The 15,065-nt window shown below is 37.8% G+C and overlaps 2 protein-coding genes across 2 annotated transcripts in view; one reads left to right on the forward strand and one right to left on the reverse strand.

Moving 5' to 3' along the window:
* LOC114322390 (uncharacterized) overlaps nucleotides 1–13,301 on the forward strand; it is a 94,252-nt gene extending 80,951 nt beyond the window's left edge. The window contains exons 31-35 of the mRNA XM_082906174.1: nucleotides 10,696–10,822; nucleotides 10,927–11,085; nucleotides 11,182–11,294; nucleotides 11,385–11,444; nucleotides 12,870–13,301. Of these exons, the coding sequence (XP_082762300.1) occupies nucleotides 10,696–10,822; nucleotides 10,927–11,085; nucleotides 11,182–11,294; nucleotides 11,385–11,444; nucleotides 12,870–13,073 (663 nt within the window). The 3' untranslated portion in view covers nucleotides 13,074–13,301. The remainder of the gene's footprint in view (nucleotides 1–10,695; nucleotides 10,823–10,926; nucleotides 11,086–11,181; nucleotides 11,295–11,384; nucleotides 11,445–12,869) is intronic.
* Nucleotides 4,460–5,931, reverse strand: LOC114257854 (uncharacterized). Its single transcript, XM_028197661.2, has one exon. The coding sequence runs from the start codon at nucleotides 5,753–5,755 to the stop codon at nucleotides 4,631–4,633; it is 1,125 nt and encodes a 374-aa protein (XP_028053462.2). The 5' UTR covers nucleotides 5,756–5,931; the 3' UTR covers nucleotides 4,460–4,630.
* Nucleotides 13,302–15,065: the final 1,764 nt, after the last annotated feature.

The raw sequence follows: 15,065 nt of genomic DNA on the forward strand, positions 1-15,065 counted from the left end.
TTCTTTTCTGCAGACGGCCACCCACCGATCTCATTTTTTCGCCTATTCTGCCGGTCTTTTCTTCTTGCCTCCGTCCTGGGCGGCCCTTGACGGTGTTGCCTCCGTGTTTCCCACTCCACTGGGCACGATCACTCCACCCTGCTCCTCCACTACAGCATATGGCGGACCTCCAAATCGGAACATAACGGTGGCCTTCCGCTTCAGCTCCTTATTTTCCGCCTTTAGCACACTTATCTCTGCTCGCGCATCCTTATACATGCGTTGGAGCAGAGCCAGTTGGGCGTTTAACTGCTGCACCTCATTTGTCCTACTCTGCAGCCGGTGCGACAAGTTTGTGACCGCAGTCATAGTTTCAACACAGGACTTCAATGTATACTGATTAGCTTCAATATCCGTTTGCACTGCCATTTTTTGCTCCACCGACCGCATCGGAAAGTTCAACGGAGCAAAACCAGAGGTGTTTGGTTGAGGTTCACAGGCCACCGCACCAGTTATCTCTCTTGTTGACTCGTTGAGGTCGGGAAAGAGAGTGAGCAGACCACGGGAAGAAGAGGCTATGTTCTGGGTAGCTGAACGGGAAGAAGAAGCCATGTTTTTGGGTTGCTGAGTGTTTCAGAGAAGGGTTGGTTACAGAATGTTACAGAGAACGAAGAGGTTTCAACTGGTTTGTTATGCTTCCAAGCCTCAGACTTCGCTTTGGTTTATAAAGACAGAGACGACGAGGCCGACACGCGCTCTGTCAATCACATGCATCGCCGCGTGTCCGGCGCCCCTTTTGATGGCTCGACGCTTTCTGTCGGGCACGTCTTTTGATGAAGTGGGCGCGCCTTTTGATGGCACGCCTTTTTATGAATTGGGCACGCTTTTTGATGGCACGCCTTTTTATGGATTGGGCACACCTTTTGAGGGTGCGACTTTTTAAGGGTCCGACAAGACTCTGTAAACTGTCCCGACATTGATTCCGGTTAGCTCCTTCATGGGTCCGACAAGACTCTGTAAACTGTCCTGACATTGATTCCGGTTAGCTCCTTTATGGGTCCGACAAGACTCTGTAAAACTGTCCCGACATTGATTCCGGTTAGCTCCTTTATGGGTCCGACAAGACTCTGTAAACTGTCCCGACATTGATTCCGGTTAGTTTTTACAAGGGTCCAGCAAGACTCCGTAAACTGTCACAACAACTGTCACAGCATTATCTGCTACAACGGTCCGACATGACCCCATAAACTGTCTTCTACGTCGGTCTGACACCGCCATCCAGTGTCCTCTACACCGTTATGACACCACCATACAGTGTCCTCTACAACGTTATGACACCCCCATACAGTGTCCTCTACAACGTTATGACACCACCATCCAGTGTCTTCACCAATGGTCTGACACGACCATACAGTGTCACCTATCCTCTTTTATTTTTATGTATTTTCTTATTTTGTTACTCTCTCCAAACTCAAGTTGGTTAGTTCCTATCCCCCTTGAGTTTGCGGGGGCTGTTAAAATCCACCTACTCTCCACCTACTTCACCCACTTAAACCTACTCCACTAAACCTAACCCACTACACCACTACCACCTCACCTACTCCACTAAACCTAACCCACTACACCACTACCACCTCCACTTCACCTACTCCTTACCTACTACACACTCACCCTCTTCTATATATAGGAATCATGAATCATTGTAATTGATATAACATTACATCAATCAATAATAATACATACAATTTATTCTCTCTCTTTCTCTATACATTATTTCTTACAGTTTCCAGATTTGATAGCAGTTGTGGAAGATGTACTGATTACAATCCTTGTTGATGAAACATGAATCTTCTGAGGTGTTTATCATTTGATATTTGTATGTTAATTATTTTGACCATTCTTTGATCGAGGAGTTTGTTTAAAAGAGTCTTATTGTAGGTTTTGATGCTACAGAAACTATAAAACAACTATTAGACCTCCTTTGATGTATTTGAAAATGCATTCAACAAAAATAATAGATAAATGTTTCCTTAGAAGAAAAAAGTAAAAATAACAAAGAACAGCTAGTTATGGATTTGGCTTAGTAAATACTTTTATTTTAGGCAATTTTGTATGGCAACCTTCCCTTCATAGTGTACGTATGGCTTAACAAGCATCAAGTCTAGAACATTTACAGTGCAAGTTCTAATAGGCATCTATTATTGAAAGCATAACAAATAAACAATTTTAGCATAACATACACAAGTTGTAAATACTTCAAAGAGACCTTCAAACAGCCAATCATAAGCCATAAAAATTTTAATATCTTGTATTCTTTCATAAAGCTTTTGATTATATATTATATTTGGGTGTAATCGAACATGAAAAGAAATGGAGAATAGTGGTTGCATAGTGTTAAGCCCACACCAATTGCACAAGTGTGAGCCTTGTTAGGTGCATTTTGCACTTTTTACAATGAGAAAGGAGGCAGTTTCATACGGACCAGAACTGTCTAGTATATGACCCAAAATTGCGTAACAGCTCTGGTACCATCCAGTACGTCCGAAATTGTCCTCTTTGTACCATTTTCTTGCCAATGTGGTACATACCGACTTGTATTGATTGACAACTATGTTTCAAAATTGAAGTTAGGTTATGTGATGCTTCAGAGACTTAGTTATCAGCACTCTATGAAGCATGGGTACTCCATAAATTATGTCGTATGAGTACTGGTTAAGTATTCGGTATGGGTATGTGTATCTGTAAGCATTTATGTATTTATTGATTGATTTATGTTACAAGATTATTGTGTATATTACAAATGGTGAGTGGCTCATTATATAGGAGAGGGTGAGTGTAGTAGGTGAGGAGTAGGTGAGGAGTAGGTGGTGGTAGGTGATGGTAAATTGGTGGTAGGTGATGGTAAATTTTAACAGCCCCCCGCAAACTCAAGGAGGATAGAAACTAACCAACTTGAGTTTGGAGAGAGTAACAAAACAAGAAAATACATAAAAATAAAAAAGGATAGGAGACACTGTATGGTCGTGTCAGACCATTGGTGAAGACACTGGATGGTGGTGCCATAACGTTGTAGAGGACACTGTATGGGGGTGTCATAACGTTGTAGAGGACACTGGATGGCGGTGTCAGACCGATGTAGAAGACAGTTTATGGGATCATGTCGGACCGTTGTAGAAGACAGTTTATGGGGTCATGTCGGACCGTTGTAGCAGACACTGTTGTGACAGTTGTTGTGACAGTTTACGGAGTCTTGCTGGACCCTTGTAGAAACTAACCGAAATCAATGTCGGGACAGTTTACAGAGTTTTGTCGGACCCTTGTAGAAACTAACCGGAATCTGTGTCGGGACAGTTTACAGAGTCTTGTCGGACCCATAAAGGAGCTAACCAGAATCAATGTCGGGACAGTTTACAGAGTCTTATCGGACCCCTAAAAAGTCGCACCCTCAAAAGGTGTGCCCAATCTGTCAAAAGGCGTGCCATATTCATCAAAAGGTGTGCCGGACATGATGGCGAGGCACGTGAGTGTCTTGGCTGGCGCGCCCGTTTGTCGTCTGGCGTCAAGGGGCGCGCGATACGCGTGGCTGCCTTGGCTATTTAACCAAGACGAAGACTGAGGCTGAGGCTGAGGCCGAGGCAGAGGCTGAGACAAGAAACTGAGAGAAACCTCTGAAAATTTGCATTCTGAAAGACTCGGTAAACACTCTGTAACCCAGAAAAAAATGGCTTCGTCTTCCCGTAGTCTGCTCACTCTCTTTCCCGACCTCAACGAGTCAACAAGAGAGATAACTGGTGTGGTGGCACTGGAACCTCAACCAAGCGCCCCGGAGTTTGCTCCGTTGAACTTTCCGATGCGGTCTGTGGAGCAAAGAATGGCAGTGCAAACGGATGTGGAGGCCAATCAGTATACATTGAAGTCATGTGTGGAAACCATGACTGCGGTTACAAATTTGTCAAACCGGCTGCAGAGTAGGACAAATGAGGTGCAGCATTTAAATGCCCAGCTGGCTCTGCTCCAACGCATGTATAAGGATGCGCGAGCAGAGATCAGGCAGAAAACAAGGAGCTGAAGCGGAAGGCCACCGTGATGTTCCGATTCGGAGGGCAACCTTATGCTGCAGTGGAGGAGCAGGGAGGAGGCAACTTGCTTGGTGGTCTAGGAAGCACGGAGGCAACACCGTCAAGGGCCGCGCAGGACGGAGGCAAGAAGAAGAGACCGGCGGCAGAGTAGATAAGAAAAAATCCCGGCTGTGGATGTGTTGTTTGTTGTGTTTTGTTTTTTTTTTTTTTTTTTTTTTATGTAAAAAATGTGATCGGGGTTGATCCCTGAGATGAATAAAATATGGTTTGTTGTGCAAATTTGTAAATTGTTTTTTTTTTTTTTTTGAATGGAAAAATTATGTGTCAAAATAATATATTATAACAAACATATATATATAGTAAAATAAAAGAAAGTGCGCTGGATTATGGCTCCAGGCCTCTTCTTTGTTTTTTTTTTTTTTTTTTTTTTTTTTTATGAAAAGAAGGGAATCGAAAAATAAAATAAATAAAGAAATAAGGGGATGGTGATGAAATGATGAAGAAAAAGAATAAAGGTGGGGAGCAGACTGTTCGACAAGTTAATGGGTCTAAACAAATATATATAATAATAATTATAATAATAAAAAGAATGGGACAAAGTGGGAGTGTGTGTGGAGAATTATTATTTTAAAGGATGAGGTATGGGCAGCATATAGAGTGTCAGAGTAAGCTGGGTTCTTAACACTGGTGGATGCCCACAACAGCCTTTGCTTCTTGGCACCTTTCTTCACCAAAGCCTCCCATCTGGGACCAGAGAATTTCTTCTGGTAGAGCTGGTATGCCAAAGCTGCTTGAGCATTTGCAGCCTTTCCTCGGAGATCAAGGGCCTCTGGGGTTCCAATTTTCTCAAGCATCTTGTCAACGAGTGTGTCTACGCGACTAACAAAGAAGGAAGCAACACTTGTGACTTTGGAGAGGTCACTTAGCCCAGAAGCCTCGAGGCCATCCAAGTAAGCGTCAATTACTGCTTCATATCTAGCCAGAGAGAATATGAGAGTGACATTGACACTTATGCCACATGATATGACTTCCTTGATTGAAGGGATACATTCAGCTGTGGCGGGAATCTTTATGTAGACATTGCGACGATCAACCAACTTGTGAAGCCATTTTGCAGCCTCCACAGTCCCTACAGTATCATCAGCAAGTCTGGGAGAGACTTCAACAGAAACATAGCCATCACCACCATCTGTTTGATCGTAGATTGCCTCAAAAAGTTTGCATGCATCTTGAATGTCCTTCACCACAAGTTCCCAGTATGCACTTTCAATGTCTTTCCCTGCTTGTACAAGTTCTCTGAACTGTTCATTGTAAGCATTTGAAGTTGATATTGCTTTCTGGAAAATCGCTGGGTTGCTTGTCACACCTCTGACACCATTTGCAATCAATGGAAGCAGATCTGTAACAGGGCGGCATAGGTTATCGTACCAGGGACTCTGCCCCTCTTTCTCATAAAGATCATGAAGAACTGTTTTCTTAATTTGGCCTCCATTTCCATCAAATTGGGAACATCTGACAAACAAGGAGAAGCTGGAAGCAGGCTTAGTAGAGATGGATAGCCTAGAAGATGAAACCCTGTGATCAAAAGTAGTTTTGCAATTGAAGCCGATCAAACATTTAAGCTGGACAGATTTGGGCTTAAATGAAGTGGATGAATAAATAGGGTTCGGATTTGAGAGCCTGGAAATGGAAGCCATTGATGATGATGATGATGATGATGATGAAGAGATCACAGAGAAAGAGATTGAAACCAGATAGATACGATCAAACGAGATTAGAATAAACGTCCAAGACCTTCTCTCTCTGTATAATATATGATACGAAGAAGAAGAAGAAGGATGGTTAGGGTTCTTCCTTCATAGGAAGAGAGAGACGGTTAGTGTGTAGAGGTCCGGCGGGCGGCCAAGGCGAGGCTGCCGCCCGCCGGGAAAGCAGAATTACTAGCTTCTTTAACTTTGCTCTGATACCAGGTAAGCATTTATGTATTTATTGATTGATTTATGTTACAAGATTGTTGTGTATATTACAAATGGTGAGTGGCTCATTATATAGGAGAGGGTGAGTGTAGTAGGTGAGGAGTAGGTGAGGAGTAGGTGGTGGTAGGTGATGGTAAATTGGTGGTAGGTGATGGTAAATTTTAACAATACAGCTACACATGTACTGTGTACGCAAAATACATATCCAGTACCTTTTTTTTCTTTTTTCAATTGAATGTTAGGTATAGCTTAGGTATGCCATGGGTAGGTATCGGGTACTTTTGTGGGTACATCGAGGCATAAATATGATTTTCTAAAATATATAGCAGTATTGGAATAAACATAGTGTTTATTTTTTAAAATTCCAAAAATGAAGGTATATTTGTAGTACGTTAGTGTGCTTTTTAGTCTTTACAAATTGAGCAATCATATTCCTCTCTATCAATTGAGCTTCTATATCTCTCTCAATAATCTCTTTGTCAATTGGCACTAAATTCTAGTTTGTACCTTGTTTTAACTACTTTTTGCATTTAGTTTCTAATTGTTGTGTATCATCTATTACTACAAGTTATAAAAATATATATTTTTAATTATATCATTCATTACTACAAATTATTAAAATAAAATAAAACAAAATAAATTATAGACATAGTCTGGTTGTACTTATATCCTATTTTCTATAAGTCCTTTCCATATCGATGTACCCATACCAGCATCATGTACTTGTCCTTGATCCCATGCTTCATAGTTGGCACTTCATTGACATGTCAATCATAAAAAATAAAATTGTTTAACTGAAGCACGCATAGGATACTGCTGAATAAGGTGTCCAACACAGATTAACTGTTGGTGTGGGGCATTCCTAATATAGAAATCAAGTGTAACTTTAATATATATATATATATATATGTAAACATAACAAGGGCTGTTAATAATTAGACAAGCTTATAAGCAGAAGTGAGATATTCTTTTGATAGGTAAGGTAAGGAGACTCGAACTTGAGTCTCTTTGGGAATGTGACGTGGGGTGTCTCCTAGGACAAGAAGAAATGAGGTGCAATGAGGATAAATCTTATCAATTGAGGTCCCAGCTTGTATCATGAAGACATGAATTTTATTACAATAGAATAGTTAGAATTTTACTTAAAAAATAATAAATAAAAATAAAATAATTAGAATATTTATTGAAGAAATAGTAGAATAATTGTTCATCATAATTTTTTGTTTGCATGTATTTTTATCAAGTTCTTGCTATTAACGTATTTATATTGTCAGGGCTTTTATATACACTTGTCCTTATCAAGTCTGTTGACATGCCTTATCCTTGCTTTTTTTAATATATTTTCTAAGTAGTTAAAAAATGTATCTTTCAGAATTTTGCATTAAGACATTTTTGTATCTTCTGTTGCATCTATAGACATGCATGTATTGTGTGAGGCTGCTTGACAATCAGATAGGTATTATAGGGTCGTCCGCAACTTGTACCAAACCTCAATATGGAATCTATGATCCAAACCTGAGGAAGGTGTGAGGATTTCCTTCCAATTGGGTCCGACCCTTGACCAGACAATTATCCCAATCCAACACCAGTAGGGTGAGCAAGCTGAATGCCACTTTATCGTCTTAGTCGGTAAGTAACGAAATGAGGTGTCAAGCGTAGATTCACTTTTTTGGCTTAGTGGGTAGGTAACAAAATGAGGTGTCAAGCCTAGATCTGATAAGAACAGAACTTATATTTTGAGTTTGTAGTCCTCACAAATTGTGAGGCTTGTAGATCTATGTTAGTGTTCTTGATAGTTCGTCATTAAGTGAGTGAGTCACACTGAATGCACCACAGTTCATAATGACAATGTTAACCCTCGTGATTTTTATTTTTGGAAAGGTTTGAGCCATCTTTGAGGCTGTAGATGTAGCCATGTAACAGTGATGAACCTCAGTTGCCCCAAACCTTAGCCTAATCTAACTGGTACACATCCCTTCACTAGTTAACATTCCTCTGGAAGGGTCATATGTTCTCCAGGTCTTGTCTTCACTGTGATGGGCATCAAGCATTAAGATGCAAGAGTCGTAACAAGCCCAGACTATGAAGGCATAATTGTGAGGGGCATTCGGACTATGAAGCATGGGTACTTCAAAAAACATGTCGTACCCATACCGGATACTTATCAGCGTATGGTACTTCATATGGTATTTTTGCATATGTACCAGGTACACAAAATACGTACCTAAATTTTTTCATCTTAATTTTTGGCGTACCCAGACTTACCTAATATATACCTAAGCAGTACCGTATCTCAGTCGAAATAATATTTTCTTCTACTACAGAGATAAAATTCTTTTCACTAGATTTCTTTTTTATTTTTAGTTTTATGCTTGGCATGATTTTAAAATTAAGCTATGATTTTTAAGTTATTTAATATAATGACATTTAATTTTGATTTATACCTTTACTTTTGACATTCAATGTTAATTGTAGGTTGGATCTTAATAAATTAAACAATTTAATCAATTTTTACATTACTCCAAAATTAAAAATAAATATTTTTTACAAACTTACCAAGCCCAAGCCGTACCTGTACCCCGTACCCTACTTTTTTTAGATTTTACCATATCGACGTACCCGTATCATACCAGTACTAGTACTCGTATCCGTATTTGTGCTTCATGCCTCAACAATTGGAGAAACAAACCACTAATAAGTAAATGACCATGTGGCACTATGTGGCATCCAAAAAATATACTACTGACGCATTCATTAACTGGATTTTTCAATATCAATGAAGGTGTAAAGTGTCAATAACCTACTATAACGAAAATATAAATGTTGGTGGGTTTGTGAGCCTTATGGTGTTGGAGTTTTGAAAGGTATAATGGTCTGGGATGACTTTCATAGTATCATCTCTTTGAAGGTGCGCAATGGTCATTGAGTCAAGTTTTGGGTGGAATTTTTGTGTGGGAATATAGGCCTTTGAGAGAAGTTTTCTTGGACTCGTCCTGTATTCTTTGAGCTTTGGAGAGGAGAGGAGCAATTTGGACACAGATTTCAGGATGGCTTTACATGATTAGGTTATTTATGATAGGGTTACTTATGGCTTGTTCTTAGGTTATTCTCTCCAGGCAGAGGCAAAAGATTGTTTGATTTGGGAAGGAGGTCAGAAGTGGGAAATTTATGGTGGCATTGTTCTGTAGGAGGCTTCTTGGGTTGGGGGAGGGTGGTTTCCCTTGGAAAGCAATGTGACGACCAAAGGCTCCTCTAAAGGTAGCTTTCTTCGCTTGGACAGTGGCATGAGTAGCTATTCATACCATTGCTTGTTTGATGAAGATACATAAGTTATTGTTGGAATGGTGTTGCATGTATAAATGTGCATGAGAGTTGTTGAATCCTCACCTATTAAATTGTACACTAGACACAAGATTTGGAGTTTCTATTTTCGTTTTTTGGTATAACTTGAATGATGCCTGGATCATTGAAGGACTTTGTTGCAAATTGGCATAGAGGATGTCCAAGGAGGGATAATATAATACGAAGGTTTGGGATGTGAGTGATACCTTTGTCTTTCATGTGGTGCATATGGAAAGGAGAGGAATTTAAGCCTGTAGATCTTTTGGAGGGGAACGATAGCTCAACATGTGCCTTGAAAGGAACAATGTTGGCATCCAAGTATTTTTGGCTTAAAGATGATTTTCCTCTCCTTTACATTGTTTTGTAGAGTTTTGGGACAATTATACATCCCTTTAGATATTTAGGGGGTATTTATTTTGTTTTGTTTATTTTGTTTACACTTTGTAGGGTCGTGTGAACCCAAGGATAGGTGTTGTCCTAGTGTACAAAGGAGGCATCCCCTTGATGCTTTTTTAAAACATTTTTGCTACTTAAAAGAAATGGAAAAAATTGGCTCCTTTTTTATGTTTAATTTAGCAATGAGCATTTTCTGATTTTGTTTAGAGTAAATTTTATTTTACCCCCTAAACTATTCCTGAAAAATTAATTAGACCTCTATCCTTTTAATTATATTAATTTTACACCTGAACTATTCAAATTGGGATCAATTTGACCCCTGTTGTCGCCTGTCATCTTCAATCAAACAAAATCTGCTAACTTGGCCCACACATACTCTACATTCGAGGGAAGATAAAGTGTTTCCTGCCTATGTACAACAACCCTACACGTGAGAGATGGCCCTAGTTTCAATTTAGAATCCTAGTGAAGAATCTGAATATAACCCACACTTATGGCTCTCTCTCACGTGTAGGGTGGTTGTATATACGCGGGAAACACTTCGTTTTCCCTCCAAAGATGAGTTTGGGGAACCAGGTTAGCAGATTTCATCTGATTGTAGACAACAGGTGACGACAATGGTCAAATTGATCCCAATTCGAATAGTTCAAGTGTAAAATTGATATCATTAAAAGGACAAATGTGCAATTGATTTTTGAGAGATGGTTGGGAGGTAAAATGAAAATTCCTCTTATTCTATCTCATAGGTGCTTTTAAGATGATGTCTGGAAGATTGCTCAGAATAGTTTAAAAGATTTTGTTTTCATTCATATTTGTGTTTCTTCTTTTGACATCCATTCTAATGTTTTATTTGAGTTTAACATGTTCTGTCATATTTCTTAGCAACAATATGTGAACTACTCTTACCTTTTTCATGTTTTCAGATTATAAAGGCTTTCAAGAATCCAGACTTCTTTGGTATGGTCTTTCCATTATTATTTGAGATGTGCAATTCAACCACTATTATCAAGTCTGGCCAAGTACCATTGACAAATGATGCTGTTAAAGCAGGTAGTTACACTAAAGTTTGTCCAACCATTAATTTAAAATCTGTTGATTGACGCAAATATAGTCTGTGCTAGTAGTTGGTCCAACCATTGCTTTCTGGTATACAGAAGCTGATGATGCAGAGCACAACTCTGTTCCACATGCTAAGGTTGTTGACTGCATTACATCTTGCATCAGTGTGGGGCATGTAAGTGATATTCTTGAACAACAAAAGAACCTTGTGAACGTGATCTCAAATTTGCTCTCGCCTGGTTTTCCGTGGACAGGTACTTTCTGTGTCATTTGCTTTTTGTTTTCTTCGCTGTGATTCGTGAATCAATCAATTATTGTTTTCTCTAAAATAGTGGTATTGTTGTGAGCAGTCAAAATGTCAGTGTTTTCGTTAATTAAAGAACTTTGCTCAAGGCTTCAGAACATTGCAAATGACTCTCAAGAAACCTCCACTCATACTGCTGTAACTTCTTTTGTTCATGAGGTATTGTTGAAGTCCATAGATAATCGTTCCTGTTTACCCTGCCAAATATGTTTGTGTTGCAATCTGAGTTATCGTTCTTCTCATCTCCAGTTGTTCCACTCTGCATCACCCAAGGTAGTCGAATGCATATACGCAATCAAGATTGCCCAGGTATGTCATTTTTCCTTCTTGTTCAGTTAATTAATTCACATTACCTATCAGTCTGTTGTTTCTCATATTTGGGAAAATTTTGCCTGGGGTTTTTAGTATATAGAGCTTCATCCTCAAACACATATTTTACAGTAGTAGAACCAGATGTCTCTCAGTAACAACTTGCTCTCCATTATTTTAGCCCACCCCTTTGCATTAGGAAGAGCATACTGTCTTAGCAAGCTTAACCCTACCACCACTAATTTTGGTGCTGTAACTTACTGTCCTTTTTCCGGTTTTATATTCAGATTACCATTGATACTCCAGAAAGAAAAGACAACTGTGAACTATGAAAATAGAAAGTACACATTGGGGTAACCACATTTCCTTTTATGAAATTTAGACCTTTGACCAGACCTACAAAGAATGGTCATGTGTATACATTGTTAACTGCTTAGTGGCTATTCATAATTAAATCAAACCAAACCCTCTATCCCAATCAGGTGTGGTTGGCCACATGAATCTTTTTTCTTTTCTTTTCTTTTTTGTGTGACCATTTCACTCTGTCAAAAGCCTAATTTTCTATATAGAAATCTAGGTCTCCAGAGTCTAAATAAAGCAATCTAACACCTCTAATTTAAGGGAGAATTTCTTAAAGAATTTTCGAAGCTTTTATGTTTCTATGGGATTGTGTAATGCAATTCTAAGCCAAGGTGTGACACATGGAATCAAGGTGTGAAGCTTCAGCCTCCTCCTAATTTTTCTGCACTTCTAGCCCCTGAAACCAGAAAACCATAACCACATTAGCCCCAACCCAACCCAACCGAACCCTTAAGCATCATAATTCCTTACCCTAGCTTCTAAAAGATCACTAAACTAGCAAAGTTATTGCTCACAATGTCCTGAATAGCCCCAAAAATCTTGTGTTTACATTCTCATACTCTTACCCTGTTGCTGCACCTTTGAAAACCCTAGAATTCCCATATTGTGTTGTACCACCCATCTAGCATTTGAAAAAACAATTAAAATCAACCTCAAAACCCTACTTTTCTGCTGTATAGTAGTTTTGAGCTCATAACTTGTAGGAGAGTTCGCCGCCTATATGTTAGAATGTATTAGCCACATTGGCTAGGCAAAGGCACATCGGTTGTGGAACATTGACTAGAACACTAATACTAAAACTTATATTCAAACTGTTGTGGACATGGCATACACAAAAATCAGCGTACATATTACCTTATTAGGTGGTTGTCTTCAAACTTGTCATTAGTATCTATGAAAGATTAGTAATACCTTAAGATCCCCTTGGCAAATTATATGTGATGACAAATTATTTGATTACAATTTACAACCAGCATTTGATAAGGAATGATGATTTATCCTCTTGTTTTCAATTTCCACTTGATATATATATATATATATATAAGCTCTTGTGCATGAATTCAGGTTCACATTGCTGCTTCGGAGTGTCTTCTGGAAATGACTGAGCTTTACGGAGCCCTTCCACAAGTGCAATGGACAGAAGTAGGGTTTAAGGGTGAGCTTCTTCATCAGTATGAGGCGGAAAAAAATGAACAGGCTAAATCATGTCTAAAGAAATCAATTGACGTCCTCGAAAGCCTTGCACCGAAAAATGTTCAATCCTCCTGAGATTATTATGGATATCAGAAAAAATATCCAATTGTCTTTTAACAAAATAGTTTGTAGTGTCTGGCAATTTACAAGAGAAACCATATAAAGAATTATTTGCAAGAAAAAAAAAAGGTGAAAAAGGGAAAAGAAACAGAGAGAAAGAAATGAAACTGCAGACATTGAAAATGGAACATTGAAACGCAGCAGTACAGTTGAATAACAAAATGAGACGCATGATTTCGGGCAGGGGTGTTTTTCGTATCTTGATGCTGTAATATTTATTTATGAGTGCCGCTATTAACCCCTTATAAATTATTTTGAATCTCTTAATATTTAATCTTTTTTTATTATAATAATAACTCCAAATAAAATTATTAAAAATGACATCATTAATTTTGGGACATCCCATCTCACAATTAAATTTACACACCTATTATATCATGAATTAGGATTTATGTTAGCACTCACCTCCATTAGCACCCATTCATCTTTCTCAAATTTCACTATCAAAACTTACTCACTCTCAAAATCTTGAAAATCCATTGGCGATAATATTCTGGTGATAATAGTAGTAACCATTTGATTACCTACATTTTTTTAACAATAATAATGAGTAGAAGTTTTTTTGGTAATCACAGTTCCATAAGACGAGAAGAGTGCAAGAAGAAAAGTTTAGAGGAGATTTATAACTTTGATGTTGTTCTTAGATCAGAGGAGATTAGTCTTGTAAATGTAAGTTTCTTGAAAAAAATTGACAAAAATAATAAAAATATGTTCGTCATTTTTTTAAAACTGAACTTCCGAACATATGATCGAAATTCGAAAATATAGGTCCGAACATGAAAATTTCTTAACCTATTGAATGGTTAAAATTGTTAATACTTACAGAAGTTTTCATCTGTTTAAGTTCGAGAATACAAGCCTGAACATCACTTATTTGTTCGGGAAGATATTCCCAAACAAATAAACGATGTTTGGGAATGTAGGTCCGAACATAGAAGTTTCTTAACACATTGAACGGTCAAAATTGTTAACTCTTGCAAAAGAAATTTGATAATATTATTGCATAGTTCTCTATTAAATTCACAATTTTATAATATCTATCAACAAAACAAACCAAATCTATTATTATAATTTTTTTTTTACAAGAGAAGAAATTATTACGAAAAAATTAAGAAATTATGTATATATATATATATATAGAGAGAGAGAGAGAGCATACCAACTGTGATAATGGTGGATAAGGCAACAGCGATAGTAATCACATTGGCTCTTCTTTTTCTTGGTGAGTTTTGTTAGGGCTTTTTGAAAGAGGAGATTTTTTGGAGTGTGGGGCTGTGGGGGGGTGTGACGTCAATGTGCGGAATGTTTTTACAAGAATAATTTTAGTATTATTTTGGGGAAGAAATTTTGAGGATTTCAAAATTTATAAGTGGGGCCCAAAGAAATAAAAGGATCCAAAATAATTCATGGGGTGCTAATAGTACCACTCTTATTTATTTTTGTCAGTTTGTTAACAGTAATGGACTATTTTTGTTTTATTTTTTTATTTTATAGTTCTCAATATTTTGAGATTGGTTACTTCACCCCTGTAACTTAGAGGGAAATTTTGTTATGCACACCTTTTGTTATTTGCGCCCTTAAGTTATGTTATTTTTTTTTTTTTAGTTATGGTCAATTTTCTTCTTTAGTTATTAACTTTATTTTAATTATAATTCATGAGATCTTTAATTATAACTCATGTGTTATTTAGTTATGATTTTTTTTTTAATTAAAACTCAAAAAATATAAAATTTTATTATTATTTTTTTTAATTATAAAATACGTACGATACACATATTTTGAGCCAGTGTGTATCATAATCTGTCCCTAACTTGAAAATTTTGATTGCTGAACCATATTTGGTAGGCTGCAATCATCATTAACCCAACTCTTTTTTTATTCTCACTGCACACTCGTGAGTTACTTATTAAAAATAACGGTCTATTATATGGGCTCTCACTAAAACAA

Source organism: Camellia sinensis, chromosome 14 (genome assembly GCF_055761805.1).
Source record: "Camellia sinensis isolate YWXY chromosome 14, ASM5576180v1, whole genome shotgun sequence".
NCBI lineage: Eukaryota > Viridiplantae > Streptophyta > Magnoliopsida > Ericales > Theaceae > Camellia > Camellia sinensis.

Excerpts from the sequence above, each read along its gene's own strand:
- LOC114257854 (XM_028197661.2), bottom strand. The coding sequence starts at position 5,755 with ATGGCTTCCATTTCCAGGCTCTCAAATCCGAACCCTATTTATTCATCC.